This window comes from Ahaetulla prasina, chromosome 7 (assembly GCF_028640845.1).
Source record: "Ahaetulla prasina isolate Xishuangbanna chromosome 7, ASM2864084v1, whole genome shotgun sequence".
Lineage (NCBI taxonomy): Eukaryota > Metazoa > Chordata > Lepidosauria > Squamata > Colubridae > Ahaetulla > Ahaetulla prasina.
The window spans coordinates 66,559,787-66,586,839 of NC_080545.1; the positions used below are offsets into that span (position 1 = coordinate 66,559,787).

Sequence of the window (27,053 nt, forward strand, 5' to 3'; positions counted from 1 at the left end):
AGAACTTGAGGGAAAATTTTTATAAAATGTTTTATAGGTGGCACTTAGACCCTAAGAAATTATCATGTATGTATCCAGATATGCAAGCAAAATGTTGGAGATGTAATTGTATGATGCTACATATTTTCATATTTGGTGGACTTGTAAGAAGATTAAGGCTTTTTGGATAAGGATCTGGTGGATTATACAAAATGTTTTGATAAAGTTCCTACCGCAATTTTTCTTATTGGGAATTATTACGGACTGTACAGTAATTGAGACTAAGTTGATTTTAAATTTAATAACAGCAGCAAGACTACTGATAGGACAATACTGGAAGAAAAAAGAGTTACCTACAATAGAAGAATGGATATTGAAAGTTGCTAATTTGGCTGAGATGGCTAAAATCTCAGCCTTTTTGAATGACACTACACAAGAAAAATATCTAACTGAATGGAAAAAATGGATTGAATATACGCAAAATAGATATCAGATTAAGAGATATCAGATTGCTTTTGAATGATTAGGATGTATTTATCTTTGATTTGTTTGGGGGAAGTTAGGATTTGAGAAGAAGGGAAGGATTATAATTTGTGTTAGGGAAAATTTAGCGAATGATTGTTTTTTTCTTTTGAACTATACCTTGTGTTTGTTCTGGGAAGTGGGGGGAGGGACGAGGGTGGTTTTGGAGGGAGGGGGGAGGGGATGGAGTGGGGGGAGAGGGGAAAAAAAGGGGTGTGTGAAAATTTTTGTAAAAACTTTTTCAATAAAAAAATGATGAATATACATTTGAAGGAAAACTTGTTTCTGTATTTTTTCTAAAGAGCAAGAGGGATTATCAAAAGACCCAGAGTCCTTTTACTCTGCTTTTTAAAGAGCATTTTTAATCTGCTTCTAACACAAAACTTACTGCAGCATGATACTTTTGCACGTACATCAGAATATAAAAATATATAACTCAAGGATCAGATTATAAAACATATTTTATATGTACAAATTCATGTGATAAATGCCCTAATCTATTTCTTTCAATAGGTGAAGATGCAAATGGAAGAATATTGTCACCTACAATTACCAATTATAGTAGTTTATATTATTGCTCAAATTACTTAGATTCTCTCTCTCCTACCTTTCTCTCAGACAATGCTTGTACCACAAAATGCAAATTTCAGAAACCAAGAGAAAATTTTCAAAAATAAGTTTTTACCTTACATAAAACAAAATAAGCACAATTCTGCTTGAGCAATCTAATCCAAACACCATTACAGAAAAATAAATTTAAGAATGGACTCACTTTGGTCTCCCCTGCCCCCCAAAAAGGGAAGAAAACAAAGGAAGTTTTAATGCAGTTGAAAGCAAGCAAATAAATGGTTATTGGTTGGTGTGGGCAGCATATGAAAACAGTATGCTTCGCTAGGAATCAGTTTCCATGGATTTTGGCTTGAGATATAACTGTCTAGGCCAAGCTAGCTGCTTATGCGTAAACAGTAAAGTATGCAGACCTTTAAAATTAAAACTGTTTCACCAAGTATCGTCAAAAACTTAGTGCTGCGAACTGCTCTCATGTACTCTTGCATTTTAGGAGGAAAAGATATATTTTACTATTAGAATTGCAACACGGTTATAAAATGTTATAATTAACCTTAGCCAAAACCCAAAGAAATTGTATTTCCAGCATTTGCTTCCACAAGACAGCAGCTTTGAATGAGGCTTACAAATCCAGATAAAACATTTATTTCAATTTATGCTTGTTCGATCTAAAAATAGATGTCTGAATAATGCTAATCAGGACAAACAACAGCTTTGCAGTCAGATTAAATTACTACAATTGGATACTGAAGTAATATCAAATTTGCTTTAAAAATACCAGTATAATCCTTAAACATATGCAATAAAAATATTAAAAAGTCTCATGAGATACATACACCATTAAGCTAATCCCGTCAATTGAAAACATTATACAAAGAACAGAAAAACAATAGTAAACAAAAGAAATACAAGGGAAAAATATGTGCAACCTAGTTTTTACACCAATAATCTATTGTTGTTCTTCATACTTATTTAACCAGGCTTCTAACATGTCCACATCCTGCTTGATACACTGTCTTTGTTTCTTTAAACTTCTCTCTAAGGAGCTCATCAACTCCATCCTACAGTAGCTTTACTGTATTTTCCCTTTCTTATCTCATTCTCCCGCTCCATATATTTGTTTGTGATTCAATCCTCATTCATTCTCTATCTAAATGACTGAACTAAAAATCCAGTTCACCATCCTATCAAAAAAGCTGATGAAAAAAAGCAAGGAATTTATATATTACACATATTACTACTGTAAATGGTTAGCAGCTACAGGGAATCAATACTTAATTTTTAACAGGTGAAACATAAGATCTCTTATTTTTAAATTAGTATTGGGTTTTCTCCCCTTTCTCATTTTTATTATATTATACTGAGTCACAAAATATCCCTAGGGATATTATTGTTGCCAGATGTTTCAGTTTTCAGCTGAGAAGACTTCTAGCTTTATTTGTAACTCTTACAATCTATATCTAGAGGGGACAAGTTGCATTACTTCATCCAATTCAATGCAGCCAATTTCACAAGGATGTTTGAATTTGACCATAATTATTGTTTCAAGTAAACCACGGGTGTGCCATTTTTCTTGGATTGAGAGCTATGTCTGACCTTTGGCAAGCTGAGGTATGTAAGTCAATCAGCAGAATGAGCTAAGACAAAATCTTAATTTCCTTAAATGATTTACAAAACTTTAACTGGAGCCACAGGTTATGATTCCTATGTGTGATCAAAGTTTGATTTCTACAGTGATCACTTAACATTTTTCCTCAAGGCTATACCTGTTGCTCCCAAGCCATGGAGAAGTACATTCCTGTTTCTAGATAGTGTACACATTTTTCTTCTAATAAAAAATACTCAATACACAGCCTTTATCTGGAGAAACAGACAAGACCGACAAATAAATTTTGACTTGAGTTGGACTCCTTGATCCACATGGGGTGGCCTATTTTCTGGGGCTCAAACTCTGCTCTTGAAGCAGGTAATTGGGATCTATTGGCAGAATTTGGTAGATTTAGGAAAAGAAAACAAGGAAAGCATAATGTAATCATAATAAAACTTCCAACCGCTTTTTAATTAACAGAACCCAGCATCAGCATGTGGTAGGATTCAACTGACCTTAGATGATCTAGAAACCCAAACAGAAACAGATCTAGTTAGCATATGGAGGTGAACTATCTGGAAGGTCTAAACAATAGATTATTTTAGGAAATTAATGGCAAACCACTTCCACTTTATAGGTTTGTCATTATGAGAAAAATAGACAGGAACATTATGTACGCTGCCTTGAGCTGTATACAATAAAAGGGGAATAGTCACCTAATAAGTTACCTTTAAAAATTAAATAGATATGTCAGTTAACAGGAGTTGCACTTCACTGAAGACAATTTTGGAAGAAGAGGAGGAGAAAACAGTATTTTCCAAAAATAAATATTGAGAATCATAATGGTCTTTAGTAAAAATTTCTGCATATGCCAGGAATGACATGAATCAAAGGTTGTGCTAGTATCCAGACAACTTTTCTTAACTAGTGAGTTTGGGGGGGAAATGATTACTTGCATGAGTCGTAGCATATATAATTACATAAAGTTTTGTAAAACACAAAAAGAGATGGAATTGCAGATATTATTCTTTGGAAAATGCATGTTTCCAGAATGTGCTTTGAAGCAATGAAGCTTCTAAAACAAGGCTTATTATATTGAAAAAGAAAACCCAGAAATTGTCTTGTTCTATTTGTAATTAGAATAATTTGTAGGAAATAAAGAATTAGTATAATTTATATTATTATTTAGGAGAGATGATCTTATAATGCTTATAAACGAATGCTTATAAATGAATCATTGCTGTAAAAGAAGACATTTTAGGCTGAAAAACAGAGAAATAGTTTTGTGTAATGTCTACAATGTGAGTCTTTGATCAAAGAATAAGGTTCATCTTCCCCATTCAGACCATTACCGTAGGACTACTATTCTCTTTGAACCACATCTGTCTAGCAAGTGTGTTGCAAAGAAAAAAATGGGAGTGACCTCATTTAAGTCTGCTACCCTGAGGTAAGAGGGCTGCAATGTAAGTATGTATTCTTTCAATATAATTTTGTTCTTAAAGTACAAATAATGGTCTTCAGATCTTGGTTTTATAGAACTTTGCATTCTTGTTACATAAGCCAAACAAATTAAGTTTATATTTGATATACTGCAAAAACTTTTATGATTTTTCTGTTTCAAATAGAAAGCAATCGAAGTAAACATATGGGCAATTATTAAAGTTGTACATATAACTTTACATATTTGTATTAATGCTACATAATAATCTTGTCACAACGTAGCAGAATTCTTTCATCAGTAATGTTATCAGTAATTCAAATATATTTTTAACATACTAGCACATGACAGTTTTTAATTCAGTGAGTTAGTCCACATGAAACACTCTGCTAAAAGTGTGGGTTGATAAAAAAGAGTTTGTAGTAAAGATACCTAGAAGGTATAACTTCCATTAACAAAACACTCCATATCTTATGGGAAACTAGGAGACCAATATAATTGATGGAAAAGGAATATAAAAAAAAGTAGATTTTGGATTGTGAGAGGTAAGCAAAAGCCTACTGAGGAGAGAATGTCACCACAGCTTACAGTGATCAAGTCTTATGATTTCTAGATAATGATAAAAGTACTGAAGAATTGCTGTGAACTACCTTAAAACACAATTGTTTCAAGATGCAGTACTGGGAGTCTCTTAAATAAATCAATATCATTTGGATTACAGAATATGTCAAAAGAAAAACATCCCATAACAATTAAATTTAACTGCATTATCAAAAGTAATTCACTATGATCTTTATGCACGTTCATTAGACCATAGTATATTGCTGCAGAGTAACATTATAGTTTAATTACAGCTCCTGGTGCATATAATAGTACTTACTTGGATTTGTTGAGGACTGAAATGCTAAGACTCATATTTCATAACAAATGCACCTGAGATAAATATAGAACATTAATAGAGAGAACTTAAGTTTGTATACTACTGCAATTCTATTTGCAAAAAGGTGGCAGCTTTTCAATGCTGTTGGCAGTACCTGTACACCATAATACTATATCCATCGAAATACCTTGTAATGGTTTGCTCCAAATCTCTCAGAAATAAGCCACCATGTTCAATGATACTTACTTCCTAGTAAGTATGTTTAAAATTGGATATACTAGCAGTTTAACATTAAAATAACTAAATAATGAATTCCTTAAAAAGGAAGTTAAGAGTTCATCCACGTTTACTCACAAGTGCTTTGTATCATATTCTATTAAGGCCCTTCTTAAATAAACATGACTCACTGTTTGTTTTCTTCACCAGGAGGTGGAGTCTTGCCATGCCCTTCCATTACAAAATCCTCATGTTCCATCTGCGAAGGCAAGCATTGTAGGTCAGCACGGATGAAACAAAGTACATGCTGTCCTATGTGCCCCTCTTCCTTGTCAGTCAATTATCGCATATATACGTTATCCCCTTGAAAAGACTGTTAATTCAGTTTAACAAGATCCACTCCAACGGTCATTATACCAATATCATACATGGTTTGTTATGCTGATAGATGATAAAGACAAGAATTATTTTTTTTCCATTTAAGGAGGGTGTTCTTTTTGTTGTTGTTGTATAAAAAAATGGAAATGGGTTAGGCTATAGAAAGAAGTGACAAGTGACAAAAATCATTTTCTTTACCATTTTTTTTAAAAAAAATTCTTTGCAAATACGTTAAGTGTACTGTAATCAAATTCCACACTCTAGTAGACCAAGCTTTACTATCATCCAAGATTGACTACTTTGAACATTGTCTATATAGAACATCCTTTGGAATATGGAATATCACGTAAAGGAAGCGATCAAACTTTTACTCTGATATTAATATGCATCAGTGGTAAATAGTTAGTGTATTCATATTGTGCAATCATATTGCTTTTCATGTGTACAAAAGCAAACAGATTTCTCTCTTATAATTCCTTTCTCTCCAAACTTTCTGTTTCACGAAGGAAAGAAATACAGGCAAAGGCAAGATTGTCTACTGAAATACTTGCTTTTTTCCTCTCCACCTCCCCAAGCTGAGATTGGAGAAGAAGAGTTTTCAAGAGAATAAGGTAACGGTAAAGGTTCGCCTTGCATATATATGCTAGTTGTTCCCGACTCTAGGGGGCAGTGGTCATCTCTGTTTCAAAGCCGAAGAGCCAGCACTGTCCGAAGACATTTCTGTGGTCATGTGGTCAGCATGACTGAATGCCAAAGGCACATGGAACACTGTTACCTTTCCACCAAAGATGGTCCATATTTTTTCTACTTGCATTTTTTACGTGCTTTTGAACTGCTAGGTTAGCAGAAGCTGGGACAAGTAACGGGAGCTCACCCCGTTACGTGGCACTAGGGATTCGAACCGCTGAACTGCCGACCTTTCGATCGACAAGCTCAGCTTCTTAGCCACTGAGCCAGCACGTACCTTTCAAGAGAATAGTATAAGATATTTGCATAGTGTCCCCCGTGTTGCCAACATGACTGCATTGCTTTCAATGTGTATCAAAATAGTACAGGTACATATCTATGAATTCTCAATCATCCAGATCATGATTGTCCCAAAGATGCTTTTTTCAAAATGCAACTGGACTTTTTTTTCCTTGAAGATGTTTCACTTCTCATCCAAGATGCATCCTCAGTTCTAACTGAATGCTGGGTAATGGAAGGATTTATATTCCTTACAATCATGTGGTTGTTACATGTTCCTACATGTACAGATACATGATTCAATTTACAATCATAACAATCTGCCCACTACAGTGATAAGTTGATTGTAAAATAGATCATTATGTGACCAACATAAATTTTATGATTTTCTATTTAGACTTTTTATTTAATTATAAGCTAACACTTATAATTAAGGAAAAGAAAGAAACTGAATATTTTTTGACTTGGGATTTATTTATTAATTAGCTGACAAAAACAGGACCACAATCTGCTAGAACCAGGGAAATATATGGAAGGATATATTTTTTTTTAAATTTGAATTTATATCCCGCCCTTCTCCGAAGACTCAGGGCGGCTTACATTGTGTAAGGCAATAGTCCCATCCATTTGTATATTATATACAAAGTCAACTTGTATTGCCCCCCCAACAATCTGGGTCCTCATTTTACCTACCTTATAAAGGATGGAAGGCTGAGTCAACCTTGGGCCTGGTGGGACTCGAACCTGCAGTAATTGTAATTGCAGGCAGCTGTGTTAATAACAGACTGCATTAGCCTGTTGAGCCATAAGAGGCCCTATTAATGATATAAGCATTAATGATATAAGGAAGGTATGTTAAATTGGTTAAACAAAGATTATGGTTCTTGTTATTATAATTGATACTAATGTAATGAATATTGTTGTAAATATGTTATTACCAGGTTTCCCTGAAAATAAGACCGTCTTATATTTTTTTGAACCCTGAAATAAGCGCTTGGCCTTACTGCCATGCACTCAAAAGCCCAATAGGGCTTATATCAGGGGATAATTATTGGAGAAACGGTATTATTTCCTAAAACAATTTGTACCCAGACAACACACTGTTCGATTGAAATTGGAATTTTTGTAAATTATAAAATAAAATAAAAACTTATTATAATTTTTAATGACTTTTTATGTTTTTGGAATGGTCATTAAATGAACCCACTGTTTCGCTCTGGGGTGTTTTTGCCAAAAAACCAGGAAGTAAACTGCAGTTTTTAACAAGAATATTGTAAAGTGCAGTCTTGTAACTGTGGGGATGTTGCAAATGGCTGTAAATATGAGCCGGATGCAGAGCACCTGAAATGCAGTCATGTGACAGTGGGGGGGCCTCTGTTAGAACTTCGGAACTGGGTCATAATTACCTTTTGAGACATTCAGAACTTTAAACAGTTGCTAAGCAACTGGCTAGCAACTGGTTGTAAGTTGAGATCTACTTGCAAGCAGGCACTTGAGTATTCCAAAGAGCAGTGGAAAATAAATAGTCTTGTTTCTTTCCAACCCAAAGTGAAATTGAGGCCATTTACACTTAGTAACTGCTTTGCTTAGTGGTGGAGTTGTTAGCCACAATTGGGGACTACTTGTAGAACAGTTGACAATACCTAAGATCCTTCTGCTTATACTTGTGACATTCATTCTATCCAGATTATTATAGTCATCTCCAAATGGATGTTCCACTATGAAAATATGTTTTCTTAATATTCCACAATACTCTGCAAGGGGAGGGGTGTCAGGAGGAGGAGACTGCAGACAGAAATTACTTTTTTCTCTTCCCCTCTCCCTAATAAAGTGGAGAGATTGGAGAAAAAGACATTTTAAGAAAGTAAACTGTTCTTTTACATATTGAAAACAATGTGATCATACCGACAGAGGGAAAAGGTCAGGCAAAGGAGAAATTGCCGACAAAAATCACTTGTTTCTTCCCTTCCCCCCAAAGCAGAGATTTCAAGAGAAAAAATGTTGAAATAACGCACCCGTGGCTTCCAAGCCCTGGGCTGCCGGTGCAATCATGCCGATTTCAATATATATAACAGCAAACAATTAACTTGTAATCCCTTTCTCTTCAATCTCTCTCCTCTGAAAGGGGTTAAAAAAGAAGAGAAACCTATAGGTCAGGCATAGGACAACACATACTGACTATAATAGAGATCATAGTAAGGGACATTGTAAAAACTTAAGTGATTATAAATGGGCCATAATGTATTTTTTCAGCATTAATTAAAATAAGTGTGGACAGCTCACTTATACATTGGACATTTACTCAATTTTGTAACAGAAATTGAAATATCTTTTGATATCATTTTGTCGGTGAGGCCCAAATATTTTTACATACCATGCTGATGTTTCTCAAAGAAACTGGAATTGCCTGTAGACCTCAATGAAGATCTACTCCACTGCACATTTAACTAGATCTTAGCAAAATGTAAACGCAGTTCTTAAGGGAAACAGAACTTTTCTGACTAAATCAAACTAATATGGACACAAAGCATTGCACAAGTACAATGCTAAAGATGGATTATGACAGTTTCATAATAAAGCGCAGTAGTGTCCTTATTGACACATTTCTGAAGAGATGGAACAGCATCAGGTGAAAAATGATAATAATTTCCATCTTTTTTGCAGGCATCAACAACACAGCATTTGCAGGCACCATGGACATATGATCATCCAGATGGTATTCATGGAACCCCATGAACCCTCGCTGTATAGAACAAAATCCACAAAATTTTACCAATCCATTTTTATGAATGTCAAGTGATGTAAATAAATGCCCAGTTAATTTTGCTGTGTAATTTTTAAATTACACACAATCTATAAATGGGAATAAAACAATTTAGAAATACATGTAAGAAGTGTCAAGAGTAGTCAGATCTGTTGTAGACTGCTTAAGAAAATGCAATTAAGTGTAAGCATTACTAGAAACCAGAAAGCAAATACATATTACAGTGTTTCTTCATTTTCTGAACAATGAATGGCTTTAAAAACAGTCCTATTCTTAGCTATCACTTACTTACAAAATTTCACACAGTTTATCGGGCTACTACTTCGCTCACCTCTTCATCTCCAAGTATTGACAGAATTCTCAAGACTCATAAAGAGCTATGAGATGCTTTGAAGTCTAAGTTGTTACTGGGCTTAGTGATAAGCCCTTATCTCCAGCAGACAAACATTATTTGGTTGTGTAACATAAGATGGCTAATTTTAAACTCCTCTCTTCCAGAACAGATGAGAAAATTGTTAAAAGGTTTCAAATATTAAAATCCAATTTATTTGAATTTACTTTAAAAGCAATTTCCAACATTTAAGAATTGTTATATATGCAAGTGCATAGAAAAACATAAATATGTCTGGTATTTATTTATTTATTTATTTGATTTTTATACCGCCCTTCTCCCGAAGGACATACTTATTATGACAAGTATTATAAATGTGCTAAAACTGCTAGACACTATATATAAATTATATACCAAAATATACTCCAACAGTTTATCATCTGTGGTTTATAAAATATTCAATACACAGAAAGAAGAATGTTAAAAGGGAAGGACAAGAGAAAGATTCAATTAAATTAAGGAGATAGCATTTAAATACAAATAGAACGAAACAGTCTGACTATCATATGTAAGAGCATTTGAGAAGGAAGGAGAGGCACAAGGAAAGAGAACAGACAGGCAAAAACTTAATTAGAAGACTGACTCCTGCAGAGTAAATTGCTTCAGGGAGAGTATATAAAGAAAACAGGACACAAAAGAGCAAAACCAATAATGTTGAGGTATTTTCATTTTAATAAATACTTTAATAAAAAAGATATAATTCTAGTCAGATCCAAAATCCAAATTATTTAATTTCCACTTTCTCTAAAAGCTATTTATTAGCATAACCTTTAATATTGTTCTCCTTAAATGCAAGGTAAGTATACTACTAAGTCACTCTATACATATTTTAAGACAATTTTCTGAAGAGAGAGGAAGGCAGGCAGTGAAGATCATTCCAGAACTGTTTCCCTTTCCCAACTCAAAAGAGCCATTAATATCAATTGACCTATGTTATGTATCCTATAGGTTAGTTTGCTTTTAAATACTATATATTTTAAATCCCAAATGTCTATCAATGTTTTAAACTTGTTTTAGGAAGATTGTTATGCTGACAGATAATGTGTAAGAAATGTCCTATCACAAATTAAGAAATGATCTACTCATGTCTACATTTCAAAACAAGATAGTGTTCTATTTTTGAAATAAAAATAGATTCGTATATATTAATAAGATCTTATGAGAATGAAAAAGCAGTTCACCTTTGCTATTTGATTGTATAATGAGCTATATGACTTGAAGTCTTTATTGTACTCAGCTAATATAACAAACTCTGATTGATTAGCTATATCTTCAGAATTTTCAACTCTTCTATAGTCATGAAGAGCAATATGTACTGAAATTTAAATATTCATATACAAGTATCCAGCATCCAACCATATTCTTCTCCAAGTTTTCTAGCCTTAAGTATCATGAAATGTGAATCTAAATATTATTTATTAAAAACTTTTTATATTATACATTAATCTATAGCAATCAAAGGTTTTAGGATCAAATATAAAACTTGCACATTCTGGACTTCTGAACTGGAAATGTTATTGGTTTCTCTCCAGTTGAGTTGGATTCCTGCTAACTTGCATAGGTACATGTAAGTATTTTTCTTGGCAAGATTCATTCTATTGCCTTCTTCTAGGATATTTTTTTTACGATGATTTCAGACAAAATTAACTAACTTCCTGCCTTCTTTATCCGAGATACAAATGGTCAACCCCAATGTGAGGCATTGTAGGAGTTATAGGGATGAGGGAAGGTAATTTTTTTATATCAATTTTCTGGAAATGGGGAAAAGTCCTTAAACACAATTAATACAATGTTCTTTGCACAAGTATTAGATTTTTAAAGCAAAGTAATCTAAAATCAACAACAAACACAAACGGTATTGTTTTTAAGCCATGAATAAGCAATGAAGGGCAACATTTCATAGATTGGAGAAAGGATGATAGCAATATGTAGAAAGCAAGTTATTCTGTATAGATTTTTAAAGAAAATAATGAACTGATTGGTAAAACAGATTTTAAACTTTATTTATCCCTTCCCACTATAATATGGCATTTAGGCAATGCAAATTAATTTGCTTTTATTTTTCCAGGCTAACTGAAACAAAAGAATTTTTGCACTGTAGATGAGACATATAGATAAGTAAAATCATTCCAGAATATCAAGAGAAAATTAAGCTCCAAAACTAAACTGGTTAGTTTGAAAATAAATTCTAGCAGGTCAAGATATCTATATCTATATCTATATTTCTAAATCAGAAGAATGTCTAAAATAGTTTGAAAAGTATTTCTATACAAGCTGCTGCAATCCTACAATCATTAAGACATGCCAAATGATAGATTTCTGGTCATTCTCTTCTCATCAGTGGTGCAGGGTGGAAGGAAAGCTGCATAACTTCCCCAACATCAGAGTTGTTGTTATTACTGTTATATTTTTAATCCCCAGATATCTATCTATGGTAAACGTAAGCAGCAATCATACCTAATATACCTTATTCTTATTTTGCCCCCAACAGCAGCTCTGTGAGATAGGCTGGGTTGGGAGAAAGAGGCTGGCCCAAGTTATCAAGATGGCTTTCATGCCTAGAACTCAGGGGTTCCTGGTTTCAAGAGGTCAGCAGTTTAACTACTGCACTGAAATGACTCTCCAATTGCAAAAGACAGAACAGATAAGCTTTGGATCTGCAAAATTCAGTCCTCACAAAAAATGATAATCTCAGGGAGAAATGACATTTATTTCAAATACTTTTATTCCACTTTTAAGTTCACTATGTGGAAGTGTTCTAAGATTTATGAAAATGTAGATAACACTACTCTGCTGCCAAGTGTTTGCCTCATTCATCTTAATAGCTTAAGCCTGAGTTTAGTTAACCAAATTAATGCCACAATAACATTCAGTTACTTGCCAAGAGCTTTAAAGCATGGCAACCCATATAGCAATTATTTAACAGACAGTTGCTAGTAAAACTCTCCAATTAGGAGTGGGGATGGGAGGGAGAATTGAATCTTCTAGTCAATATTGACTTCTGGGAACTTCCTGGACAACTTCCTTCAGCTTTCTTAGCAACATTTTTGGAAGTGGTATGTTGTTGCCTTCTTCCAAGAGTCTGAGAGAAAACAAATAGCCCAATGTCAACTGGTTTTGTGCCTAAGGGGTCTCCCGGTTTTTACCCTTACCCTTTAACCACTACAGGAATCTATTTCTTAGCAATACAGTACACAAATTGATTTTTATACATCCAAAGACTTGCGAAGATTTTGGTGTACTGATGTACATGTCTTCTTTCAGCTCCTTTAGTGGGTTGGCTGGACAACTCAAGAAGCAAGGAATTTGGGAAAAAGAAAACTGTTATATGACAATTTGAAAAAAGAGCTGCAAACAATTTGCTGTAACAAAATGGCAGGAGAAAGAAACCTTGAGACAAATATACCTACGGTTAGTTTTTTAGACTCTACAAAAACTTCTTTTACTTAGCCGTTAAGGCTTTTTTGTATCACTACTAAGAGATTAACTGTGTAGCTAGTCTTCAACTTACGATCACAATTGGGACCAGAATTTTGGTAGCTAAGCAATGCAATCGAGTCATCACATGACTGTGCCCTATGTTACAACCATTTTATCATGCTTCTTAAGTGAATCACAAGGTTGTTAAGCAAATCCAGCTTCCCCAATTGGTTTTGCTTTTCAGTTGGAAAGGTCACAAATTGTGATCATAGAACTAAAAGACACTGTCAAGCATCCAAATTGTGATTGTGTGCATGTGTGTTGCTGCAGTTGTAACTTCAAGGATGGTTCATAAGTCACTTTTCTGAGGTCTTCATAACTTTGAACCATTGTGAAATGAACAGTTACAACAGTCTATCTATTGTGGCTTAGGTATAAACTTGATCTTTAGTATCTGATTTCCAACAATACGCTGTCCCTCATACAATTTACTCCAGTTGGTAGACTATAGGAATATCTTGATGGAAGATCAATGCTTTTTAGTTAGAAAAATCATTACAGGTAGTCTTCAACTTACAACCGTTTGTTTAGTGACTGTTTGAACTTATAATGGTACTGAAAAAATGGGATAAATTCACTTTACAACTATCTCGCTTAGCAACCGAAATTTTGGGATCAAGTGTGGTCATAAGCTGAGGACTACCTGTATGGGAAAATATCTAACTTCAATGTTGTACTAATGCAAGTATCAACCCAATTGGACAATGTTCTGAAATATAAAATACTTTAAATTAGCAATTGACCACAAAAAATTGAGTGCACAAATGTAACATTCTATACTTTTAAGACAAGGCAATCTTAATGCCATAAAGAATAGTGCAATCCTTTTTATTCAATCTTTAAAATGAAGTTTGGAATCTCAACATGGCATTTTTCTGCAACACCTTAAAAGTAGTTATGCATTATCCCAGGGGAAAAAAAGGAGTATTTAAAGATGTTTCAAGCTAAGAGTTATGTTTGCACTCCTGCACATTGGCAGTGTCTATCCTTTTTGGCTTAATACAACCACTATCACATAATGCATGAATTTCAGACAGTACCAAATAAAACTCTCTAGAAATTTAAAGTTTAATCAGAACATAAATTCAAGGAAACAGGGTATGTTTTAGAGATGGCAACTTCTTACTGCAATAAACCGTGATATCAAAGCTGCTCTAGAAGTAACACAAAACAATTTGATAATAATTCTAAGTTATTTATCACAGCAGCTTAAACTTTTTATGTCAGTCCATGGAAGTTATTAACTAAATATCAGGTAGTCCTCGACATACAACAGTTTGTTTTGTTGTGACTGTTCAAAGTTACAATGACACCGAAAAAAGTGGTTTATGACAGTTTTTCAAACTTTACTATTGCAAAATCCATGTCCACATGATCAAAATTCAGATTCGTGGCAACTGATTTATATTTATGATGGTTGCAGTGTTCCTGGATCATGTGATCACCTTTTGTGATTTTCTGACACACAAAGTGAATGGGGAAGCCACATTTACTTAACAACTATGATACAAACTACACAACTGCAGGATTCACTTAACAATTGTGGCAAGAAAGGTTGTAAAATGGGGCAAAACTCACTTAAGTATCTTGCTTAGCAACAGAAATTTTGGGCTCATTTGTAGTTGTAAGTCAAGGACTACCTGTAATTAGTCCTAGCAATTTCTAGTTTACTGGAAAGATAGTAAGTGGGTATTTGGAGGTATGTTCTGTTTTAACACAATTTCAGATACTTGAGAAGTACAATCCTCTCATTATTCTTAAAATTGAACATTCCTAATTTCTTTTGTCTTTCTTCCCAAGACTTAGTTTCTAGTTCCCTGATCATCCCTACTGTCCTTGCTTTGCTTCTATTCCAGTTTACCCAGTTTTTTTTTCCATATTATGCTATCTGAATATTCATAGCGGATATGATCAATGAAAACAGAGTGGAAGAATTGCTTTTCGTATTTGGAAAATATATTTCTGTTAATGTGTCCTAAAACTAAATTTGCCTTTTTAACAGCAACATCACAATGCAGCTTGTGATCAACCATAATTCTAAGATCTTTTCCCCACAACTCTTTGAGCCAGATATGCCCTATTCTTTATCTATACATTAGATTCCCCCCAAATGACAAATGTTAATTTTATCTTATACAATGTCATTATTTTCAAGCTATTCCTGTAAGCAAGAGCATTTTGAACTGCATCTCTTCTAGAGTTTGATCTATCCCATTTCATTTCAAAATTCATCTGTAAATTGCAAAATGGATAAATTTTTCTTCCATCACTTTGTCCAAACAATGAAGAATACTGAAGAATATCTGGATGAAGCCCCATAGTGGTCCAGTGTGATGAGGAATCACTGACAACCTTACATAGCCTTCAAGTAAAATATTGTCCAACTTTTAAAATCTTATTTTTTAAAATAAATTAAATTTTAAAAAATCACAATAGTCAAACAATTGTGTATTGTGTCCTTATAAATTATCTGATTCTTTCTTTCCCTTGTCAGTCAACATTAAACAGTTTATTCATCTTCTTTTCCACCCATGTGTCCTCCTTGCCAATGATCTATGTAATCTTTTGCTTTTTCAAATATATGATAACAAAAGATATAACAATCCTGAGTGAATTTAAGACTGAGTTACCTGCTCAGGACGTACTGGAGCTAAACTAATTCCCTCCCTGAGATATATATTGCAGAAAGTTGGCTGTCTCAGTCACAAACACCAGAAGGAACAATGTATTAAGTTTTCTCAACAATAGAGCTTCTCTAGATATACCCCCTCTATGTTTCAGTTTTCAACCTCCACTACACGAGGAGAGGGATAATACAGGCAAAAATAAGGAATGTATGTAATCCCCTTAAACCAGTCTTTACTATGCCAGCGTTATTATTTTTAGTAACATTTCTGTTGTAGTACTGCGAGGACTGAAGACCTGTCAGCCAAATGACTATTTAACTCATGTACTGCTGGCACATAAAGATGAGAAAATTGACTGGAAGAGAGGATAGGTGGTTCATTTGCCAGTTATGTACAAGCATACAACCCAGCCCACATATAACTAATTATCTAATCAGAATGTTATGGGATATTAACTTTTTCTGTAACTGGGCTAGTCTAGGTTAGATTCAATTATATAAATTTTGTCTTCTCCAGTGCACGGAATACTATTTGGAAACAAGTTGCAATCTGGAAATCAAATTCATATAAGAACAGTAATAATGAAGTTACCACAAGCTCATTCACTGACCTTGGAACTGCCTTCTTCCAAAATTTCTCCCTCATCGGTTTGCATGGGAACAGAATATGTGCAAAATTCTGCTGAAATATGAAATTCTGCCAAAGAAAAAGAATGGAAGGAAAACACATTAAAATGTTTGTCATACAGATTACTGACTTTGAACTCTATTTCTAGAGATAAAAAAGAAATTATCAAACCCAAGAAACTTGAAAGGTACAGAATTTTCAATTATAAAATTCAAGAAACATCCTGTCCCTTCATTCAAGGCCTTCTACAAACATCTAGCTTATTCACAATTACTTTGTTCCTATTGAAGTACAACTAGATCTTCCACTATGGATTAGTGAACAGACATAATAAATACTTTAATATATTTTTGGAGGTTTTTGTATTGATTTTTGTTCTTAAATGTTTCAACTGTAAATGGCCCAGAGTTCCAGGGAGTTGGGCAGACTATAAATTTAATAAATCATCACTGTTTTTTTAAATCTGCATTCTTACTAAAAAAAAGGTTGGCCAAGAAAGGTGAATTGAACAACTATAATGACCTTAATAAGGCAGAGGAAAATGGAATATAGCAAAATAAGGCTTATCCCATCTTTTCCCCTTTCCTTTATATTATAAGCAGTATTATATCCAAAGCACCATTATGGCTAATTTAACTTTCAAGAATCCCATAAAAACTATATGCTACTGCTATCATATGGAATAGCTGCATAATATGGTAACAGATATGGGGTATATAAGATAGAGTAACAGCAAAGAATCATACAGCTCTAAAAAAGGCATATCCCACTAGATTTTGGTTTCCCCCCACTACCTTTTATTGTGTTGGCTAGAATTGGAAAAAGCTAAATTCTGTAACATATGGAAATATTTAAGTTGCAAAACAACTACTTGAGAAAAAGAAGGACCTGATCCTCTAATGCCAGGTATGTAATATTGTGCCATACTTTAACTATGCCATTTCAGCTGTTGAGCAAAATAACTAGGGGAATGATTGTGTCATTGTAATACTGATCTGGAGATCTGTCTTAAGTAAAACCTTTGTATGTACTCAGTATAGCCAAAATTTAAAGGAATAGTATTTCTATACTGACAAACAACTTTGCTGTAGAATTTTTTTAAATTATAATCAATATCTTCAGGAAAAAGAAAAGATCAAATCTGAAATGACCACAAAAATCAATATTGTCTTCATATTTTCCATATGTACAATTTTATGCAGTTACATATTTCTATTTTAACCAATTTACCTTGACAGTTTCTTAGGGCTATTGAAGCCCACTAGGACCTGTCCTGGCTACATTCAGTGCAAAAGTCAAATTACTGTAGAAAGAAAAACAAAAAGAAACCAGCATTTTCTATTGTTCATAAGAAGGGAACAATTGTTGTATTATAATGAAACTTCACCATTAATAATGTCACTTCAACTCTAAAAAAGCCTTTGAAATAACAAAGCAACATATTAAATATTACTTTTATTTTTATACATTTTATACTTTACATTTTATCTCAAAGGTAACAGTAACACAATTGCTGATTTGTAAAAATAAGCATAGACATTTATGCACTACGTTACTATTTTATGAATTGCCATACAGATAATCCTTGATTTATAACTGTAATTGAGCCCAGACATTTGGTCATAAGGCAGTGGCCACAAGTCAAGTCACCATGTGATTGGACTTAATTTTACAACTGTTTTTACAACAGTTATTGAGTGAGTCAGGATGGTAATTAAGTGAATCATGTGATTGTATGCTCAAATCCAGTTCATTAAATGGGCATTTTTCCCCCAGAAAATTGCAAAATTTGATGCAAAAAGCAACCACATGACTGCCAAATACTGCAACCGATTGTGAATTCAAGCCAGTTGCCAAGTGCCTGAAATGCAATCATGTGAGACTGCTTGAGTGGTACAGCAGTCACAACTTTGAGACAGGTCATATTTAACATTTTTCAAGTCAGTGGTAACTTTGAATAATCTTTAAACATCTGGTCATAGGTTGAGGACTATCTTGTACAATAATAAATAGTCTGGTGAAATATAGAATGGCTATTAAAAGCAGAAGGCTCCACATGTTGGAGAACTAAGTTATATCCCATAGTAGAAAAGAAAGAATAAGCAAAACAATATAAAGGTGCCAAGTAGCAAGCCATGATATTAACTATGAATGGCAGTTGGCAAAATGCCATTAATAAGAAGGATCAAATTGAAGTTCCTATTCCAGAGATCAGAACTATTCAAGGCAGCCCTGAAAACCATGCAGGACCTCAGCTGGTCTACAATACAGTGGCTAAGGCACTGATGGGTATGTATGTCTGGATATGTTCATGAGACACCTCCACTTTGTGAGCTGCACAGGCTACTAGTATGCTTCCTGATGCAAGTGCTGGTCTATAAAGTCCTACATATCATATGGCCAGGTGATGTGAGGGATTGTCTATTTCCATAGTTTGTCTCTAGTTAACATGTAGTGAAAGAGGGGCCATGATATCTCACATGGTAAGATGCTGGGCCTGCACACCACTGAAGTCTGCTAAGGCCGGCGGCTTGATTCCCGTGAGCGAACAAACCATGTAGAGGCAAGAAAGGAGCCTCCCCCGATTGCCTATCTGCATTCAGGCGTCCCGTGGGTAGAGATAACACCGCCCGAAAATTCCTTTCACAGAGGCAGCCAGCCATCTCGGTGATTCCTGGCTAACACATGCCATACGCTTAAAAAAAAAAAGTAGTGGAAGAAGGCATGCTCAGAATACCTTTGTTCAAGTATTGCTTTATCTGTCATAGCACTTATGCTTTGAAGCAAGATTCTCCACTGAAATCCATGTGATTGCCTTTCTCTAAGGCTCTAAAGACCCCAACATTTTTTGTGTTGCATTTTCATTGTTGATAATATTATGAGTTACTCATAGTCTGTTTGAAGTTGGGCAGAACCTAAACTAAATGAAATCAAAATCTAATCAATCAGTAATTATCAGCCACAAATAAAAGAAAAAATTGATCCATTTCAGCAATTACAGCAGAAATCAGAATACAGGAATAACCATTTTAGACCACTTTTTCAGTCAGATACACCTTTTATTATTAATTTCTATGCTGTCCACCTTGCCGAGGCCTGTTGTATAGACTGTTGTATAGTTAATAGTACTTTTAAAACATAGTTGTACTAGAGGGCACAGCAATTTAACAAACAAGATATTTAATCTTATGTACTTTCATCTCTGATCTATGTAAAACACATCATATAATTGCAGTAGCTTACTACTGCACAGGTGTCAGTCCAAGGGCCAGATAAAGCCCTCCAAAAGCAGCTATTAAGGATCTTTAAACATTGCTGCCAAATTGTGGCTTTTAGTATGAAAGAGAGGATTATTAATACAAGTAAAATGTTCACATTAAACGTATTCATTTAATCTAATTTGAATCCAATACAATTTCCACTGATTGTGTGTGTGTGGGGGGGGGAATGAGGGATAGAGAATGAGAGATCCCTGGCAAATCAATCAAAAGACAACTATTTTGTCACCAATGCTGTCACATTCCTTTTGCACAGCAAGGGAACACAAGCATAAATTAAGCAAAATCGAGAGGCTACCATATGTAGACGTAGCCAGTAATTCTGTGGAAAAATCCTTATATCCCACTAATGCCACAGTAAAAACTTCCCTTAGATAGATGGTTTCTATCAATTAAAACCTATCCAAAAGAATTTGCAAAATTTGCTTTTACTAACTGAGAATATGTAAACACAGCATAGGAAATTAATGTACTTATAGAGGTTGACAAAATCATATTGGATAACAGAAATGTATCTTATATATATCTTAATTAGTGTAACAGGAATTTAACTAATAAGATTTTTCAAAATAAATTATTAACTTCATAATTTGGTATATTCCTGTAAAACAAACTTGAATAAATCATCTAAACTAAATTGTTTACCTGCATTAAAATCCTGATGGTCTCATCAACGGCAGCTTCAATTATCTATAGATTTTACATAATCAGTTTAAGAATCAAAAAAGCTTTTAAGTTTAACTATAAATTCAATATTAGCACATTTTTCTCTTTGCTTTACATTCAAAATAAAATAAATATCTGTATACATTATACTAGAGACTAATAAGCTTTTCTAAGTCGGAGAAGGCTACTCTAAATGTTTTATAATTTACACATTGTAAGACAAGGTGTAAGATAATTAATGTTCCCCTTGTACATGAAATCCATTGTGGTATTTATGAGCATTTTATTTTTTAATCATCAGATAATTTAGGAATAATTCAAACTGGAGAGATTTTTGCATAAACCTGTCATCCCACAGAATGCCTCAAAATCCAGGAAATGTCATCCCACAGAATGCCTCAAAATCCAGGAAAGCCATATAGATGCTGAAAAAGTAAAATGACGGGTATCTGTGGAGATCAGCAATTCTTGGTGAAAATCTCACTTTCCTCCAACAAAAAGAAAAACTCTATTGTTGCTGCTTGGGAAGAAGGGTAAATTGGGATGGTATCAGGGCAACTAGGGACAGCTGGAAAGTATGCAGGAGGAGGAAGCAGCATGACATAACCAGACACACAAAGAATAAGAAAAATGGATTTGGATAGGCAGTGTTACACAGAACAAGTTGATATAGGAAAAACTGTGGGACATTCCAATTCGGTAAGGGGATTCTGTGTAATGGCAATGTGAACCAACCAAGGGGAACAGAGATGATCCGAATAAAGAGAAATAACTACAGAGAGACGACTTCCGGTGTCCAGAGGCAACGGTCGTCTGGAGGCTTCTCCTGCCTCCAGTGCCCGAATCCGGCCGCCGCCGAGGCCCCCAGGGGCCAGGTGTTCCGAAAAGGACACCTGCCGCACGGACGGCTCGCCAGGGGTCCCCCAGCCGACATACAGGACTGGGGGGCCCGAGGCTGGCGCGTCCTAGGCTCGGCGGGGTTTGGAGGCCACGGGCCACGGCCATTACTTTGGTCGTCGCCTGGGCCGCTGTGCCCGTGACACCGGGCTTTGGATTTATAACTGCAGCAGCCTGGTGGTGAACAGGAGCGGAGAAGAATTGAGGAATGGAGAAGGAAGGGATATCGGTGGCGAGTGGAGTGCTCCGGAGTGCGGGGGGGTTTTTCTCCCCTGCGGCTGGAAGGAGCACGAGTTATTCTGGAGAGAGGAGAACTTAAAATAAGAAGATTACCGGTTTTGTGGAGCTCTGGAGAGAAGAGGTGATGGAGAAATTTAGGAGGGAGGGTTTGAGGCCCCCCCTCCCTCTGGGGAACAGTGGTGGCGTCCAGCTTCCGCCTTCACTATGAGAATTTTGATGACATCACTTCCCTTCGGCTTCCTGGTTGACTAACTGTACTCTGGACTCGTTGCTCCTGTGAGTGCCCCCTGGTGGATCCGGAGGAAATTACAAGGATACTGTGCTTGCCTGAGGATTGAATTTTTTTTTTTTCAAATGGCAAAAGGTCAGAGACTAACTGCTGGAGAGATGGAGAGAATTCTGGAAAAGTTATCCAATATGGACAAGAAACTGGATGATTTGCAAAGAGGCCAAATGGAAATAAGAGCAGAAATTGTGACTATCCAAAAGGATTTAAAGGATACTCAACAAGTCTCAGCAGAAAACAAGCAGAAAGTGGAAGGTCTGGAGGGTGAGATGCGGGCAGTGCAGAAAAGAGAGGAGATGACAGGCAATGCTGTGCTTGGACTACAGATGGATAAAATGTCTTATTTCCTTAGGTTTCAAAATTTGGAAGAAGTGGACCAAGAAGATTTGAGAGATGTTGTGACTAAATTGTTGGGAGAATTTCTTGGGAGAGGTGTTGATTTCATGAATTGGGATGTGGATCGAGTTTATAGAGTTAATTCACAATATGCACGCACGCATGCAGTTCCCAGAGAGGTTCATGTCAAATTTGTGAGAAGAGGCGAGAGATGAAATTCTTAGAAAACATAGGAGTGGGGCACTGACTTACAGGGGCAGGGAGATAGCCATTCTGAGGCAGATTCCCAGACAGGTGCGTGAAATGAGAAAGAAATATTACTTTTGTCAAGCAAATTGTACCAGAAGGAGTAGGCTTCAGATGGCTGATGCCAGAGGATTGATGATTTTCCGGGAGGGCATTACGAAAAAATTAGTACAATTGCGGAGGCTACGGCCTCGTGGAGGAATAAAGCCCACGTGGAATCAGATGACCCAGGAATTGAAGAAGGGGAGGTTATAGACCATGGGGCGGAGGCGGCTGCCGCTGTTGCGGCCCTGGAGTTGGGTCAGGCTGAACCCAGAGTTCTGAGATCCAAAACTAGGAAGTGATAAAGATATTTGGTATTGTGTTGGTTTTCCTTATTCTCTTTTGTACGATATTCTGTTTATTCTTGACCCTTCTTTATTGCGTATGTAAGATTTGTAAACTTAGCTACTTCGTGTCACCTGCTTGCCATATGGCTGTTGTATGTGTTAAAAAATTTGAGTAAAATTCTTATCTTGTATAAGAAAAATGAAAATTTACCATACCTGATATGTATTTGTATAAACCTTTTTTGACCAATAAAAACTTTTTGAACAAAAAAAGAGAAATAACTACAGTTTCAACAGAGAGTATTTGTATTTTGAGATTTAGGCACCTTTCCTAATTTCTACTTGGATTCATAAGCAAGTTGCTTATTTTAACCAAACCTTTCCATCTTTTAAGAAACAATTTTTTGCATTCCAGAAATAGTTTAAAAGGTATTCTCTGCCATAGTGGTTCAAATTATTTGTTATAGGACTAAAAGACAATTATAACTATAACATATAACATGAATGTAAGCACAGAACAAATTCTTATCTAAGCAACACAGGAGAGCAGGATCCAATTTAGTGAATGTGTATTATTTCTATAATCCTTCACTCCATATTTAGCAATAATTAAGGGATGTTATTATCCCTTAAAGTTGACATCAGTTTTGATCCTTACTAGCATAGGAAATACTAGTTTTGCATTCTGGTTTGCAGGGAACTGTGCTAATATTAAATGTTCTTCCAAATGCAACCTGACTCTTCAACTACAGAGGTGAATCTTCCCCTTAATTTTTTAAACCCTAGCCAATGCAGCCACTAATTTCCTAATTACACCTTCATACTACTTGATTATTACATTGATAAGATGCAGCACCATATTATGGATCATAAAGGGAAAGGAGCACCTAAAGCTGCACTTTTCTTGCATGGCAGGTAGTAATCTTGCTTCAGCAAACGTTTAACACCATCAGAAGGAACTCATCATATGTTTCTTACACCTCTTTTTTAACCATCCCATCATCTACCTATGTTGATCCAGCGTGACTCTATAGCGTTATATTTAATTTTTTGACTTTCATTTGAGCTCTTCCGTGTTTTGTTAGTACAACTGAGAGAAACATGCTGCCTTCAGTTCCAATATTTCTCAGCTGGACCAAATAAATATTTACAAGGTAATGCTCTAAACTAGCGACACTAGAGGCAGCGAGAGTCCCGTTGATGGAAGAGGGGAAGAAGAAAACAGAAAGCCAGCCAGGCGATGACATTTATTTATATCTTTTAGGATCGTTTTTCACGCTGTATTTAAAGGACCGGGAACTGCTACAACCAACGCTGCTATAAATAAGACTTTACACCAACGTTCAGGGTAGTCCGGCTGGTTTGGGAAGCAGCTCCCGAACTTCAGCTATAGCAAATGCGTGCAAAGCTGGGCTCCAGAAGCGGATGAGACCGAAAAGGAGCCGGTAGGTTGGCGACGATTTTCCTCCAAGCGGGGAAGTCATTCAAGGTGCTACGGAAATCGCCATTCGTGGGTTCTGAGGAAACTTTTCCTCCGGGGTCGAGACAATTCAGCCCGCAAAAAAAGGTGTTGCTGAAGCGGAGGGGGGGGGGAGGGGAACTGTTCCTTTAAGTACTCGACGACCTACTACGAATACCCTCGGATAAGCCGTCAGTGCGCAGGCGCAGCTGCGGAAACGCCTCTAGCCGCCCCCCCCCGCAGTAGCCAAATAGCTCCGATTCAGGGAAGCTTTTGCGCTTACAAACGCTAAATAAGGCAGATCCACCCCTCTCCTCTTATGGGGGGGGGAAGAGACCCTAGCAAAAACTGGTGACTGAGTAGAAGGGAAGGGAGATGAAAGCGAGGCAACCGTTGGGTTTCCCTACAAGATTTGTGACCGTTCCCAGCGGAATGGCGAGGATGCCGTGGAAAGGCTCCACGGCGTTACCTCAAGACGTCCGGGCTACTGAAACCGAGCACGGACCCGTATCCCCGAGGCCTGCGTCGCCACTCACCCACAAGAAGTCACGATCGTCGCCTCTCCGTTCGCCGCGGTGCAGCCGCGAAGCCCACCGCCTTCTCCTCGGCGCTTCTGCAGCAGCCGCTTTACCCGCTTATCTTAAGATCCAAACAAATGGCAGGGGGAGGAGGGAAACACCGCCTCCAAAAAATAAACTTTCCTCGTCGCCGCCGTCTCACTCCCTGGAGAAGCACGAACCCAAACACATAAAGACCCGCCTCCCGAGCCGCCTATTGGTAGCCCTGCAATAACGCTCGAGTCCATTGGTTTCGTTTTCTGGCTGTCTTTAATACGACCTTTCCCTTTCTCCCGCCTCTCCTTCTTTTCCATTGGCTAACTGCCTAACTATCTCACGATACAATGGATAAAAGTTTATGTCTATCAACTTTAACTCCGCCCTCTAAGCTTGTGGTGATAATTGGACGGTGTGTATACCATCCGGTGCCTTATTGGCGAAGCCAACTACGTATACCGCTTTAAACTTGAACCTTTCTTCTTTTTTTCTCCTGGCTTTTCTCTAATTCGCTAAAAATACAGTCCTTCAAGTTAAACTGCATATTGTCCCACCCATTTGGTTCCTAAACCGAAATGATTGGTTATATATTTCGTCACCACAACTAAACCCCACTCATGGAAGCCGCTATAAAATCAGAAAAAGGACATTCAGCCTAGGCCGTGTGCTTTTATGGCTTACGCATTTGGAACTGTTTGCTTTCGACGTTCCCTATGGCGTTCATAAATATTATAGCCGGGTGGTTTGTTCCCATTAATCACTTGAAAATGGTTAGCATAATGAAATGGTTAAGATAATGGAAATGCCACCATGATGCTCCTGCGTTCAAACGTAGTTCTCTACGCGTAAGTAAAGCATCAGCGCTATCTCTTGAGTCCTAACGGGAATTATGCTGTTTCCACATTAAAAGGCAACAGGCAAATTATTCCGTATCGCGTTTTTCTTCGCTCAAATTGTTAAAAAAAAAAGGCTTCCAATGCTTTCGCCTTCCAGTCAGCCTTCGCGCAAGCGCAGTGCCAAGTGCTCTGCGCAGCTGTGGGACCACGTGGGCGTTTGTTGCTGATCCGGCACGTGGCCTCGGGCAGCCTCCGCGTGACTATGACAGCAGGAGCCCTTCAGGGCAACGCTGCTTTCGGTGTAATCCTGGCCGGCGGGAGTCCTCTCGCGCACCCCCCCCGCCCCTCGTTTGGATTTACTTCGTGAGATCGGGAACGGCTGTTGGTGCCGTCGTGGCAAGTTTTAGGACAGAGGTGAGGGGGGGGGGCCGGTTAGCAGAACAAACGGAGCGCAAGTGCAGCAGAGCATGCTTGTTACCTTTGGAAAAAAGCCAAGAGACAGTTAGTGTCTCCCCTGCTTCGTGTTCTGAATTAGCAACCCAAACCATAAACTACCCCAGCGGATGCATTTATGTAGCATAAAGGTAAATAAAAACCCTCTGGAGTTGAGCTCTGCTTCTAGTGACTTGGGTAGATACGAGTATTCCCAAAGAGAGAGCACTGGAACTGCTATATTCAAGGAAGTTTACATGAAATCCAAGAATGTGAGCAAAATAAAAATTAGGAAACCAATATCCAAAAGAATTTTAGCAATTGTTATTTAAAAAATAAGCCTTATATATAGAAACAATGTTCAAATAGAACTGCCTCCTCCACCCCAATATTTCATTGCTTAATCCCCCGTGTTCAGTTGGTTGTTCTTTTTTTCCATGTGTCCCTTGTTTTTGCAATTGCCAGTTTTGGTCTATTTTTCATGGGGTGAGAACTCTCATAGGCGTCAGCCTGGAATTGATTTTTCAATGTCTTCTTTCAGGAAGGCTTTTAACTTGTCAGACTCTAGTTTATAGATGTTAGGCTTTCTGATAGTTTCCCATTCGTTAGTCAGGTTGCTTTCTGTTTAAATGTTTCTGGATTAGCCAAGGTTGCCCAAGTGCTGTTTAGCCACACAAAAAAAAACCGTACAAAAATAAATAGGAATAATGTTTAATATGCAATGTAAATGCATCTGGTAGGGTTTTACCAGGCTACTTTGAAGCATGTACATGCCCATTAGCTCAGATCCAAAAAGTTGTGTCTAGAGTAGACCCACTGAAATCAGTCCAACTTCAGCTAAATAAACTTTCTGATTTGTAACTGGCCAAATTGGCCAAATTTAACATGAAGTACAGGTTTCCATAATGCATAAGCATTATTAATAGTTTTTTATTGTTAAGCTTCAAGTATGTACATGGCATTCATTCAATATCTAATCTTCATTATGGTCATGGACCAGCACAAAAAATGTTCATGACATATTACAAAGTGTTAAGAATATAGTTTCCTAACACTTATAAGTTTCCTCTC

The 27,053-nt window shown here is 36.5% G+C and overlaps 2 protein-coding genes across 12 annotated transcripts in view; one reads left to right on the forward strand and one right to left on the reverse strand.

The window, feature by feature from the left end:
• TNRC6B (trinucleotide repeat containing adaptor 6B) overlaps positions 1-24,912 on the reverse strand; it is a 132,904-nt gene extending 107,992 nt beyond the window's left edge. For 4 of the 9 annotated variants that reach the window (XM_058190415.1, XM_058190417.1, XM_058190414.1 and 1 more), the window contains exons 1-5: positions 24,697-24,912; positions 20,347-20,391; positions 17,654-17,726; positions 16,407-16,492; positions 5,382-5,449 (exon numbers count right to left, since the gene is read on the reverse strand). In XM_058190415.1, coding sequence (XP_058046398.1) covers positions 5,382-5,449; positions 16,407-16,451 — 113 coding nt within the window. In that variant the 5' untranslated portion in view covers positions 16,452-16,492; positions 17,654-17,726; positions 20,347-20,391; positions 24,697-24,912. Of the gene's footprint in view, positions 1-5,381; positions 5,450-8,549; positions 8,653-16,406; positions 16,493-17,653; positions 17,727-19,160; positions 19,339-20,346; positions 20,392-24,696 lie in introns of all 9 variants that reach the window. The other 5 variants (XM_058190409.1, XM_058190410.1, XM_058190408.1 and 2 more) reach the window with 5 other exon arrangements.
• Positions 24,913-25,332: 420 nt separating this feature from the next.
• Positions 25,333-27,053, forward strand: part of ENTHD1 (ENTH domain containing 1) — a 182,548-nt gene continuing 180,827 nt past the window's right edge. For all 3 annotated transcript variants that reach the window (XR_009156042.1, XR_009156041.1, XM_058190418.1), the window contains exon 1: positions 25,333-25,964. The gene's annotated coding sequence lies outside the window, so the exon portion shown is untranslated. The remainder of the gene's footprint in view (positions 25,965-27,053) is intronic.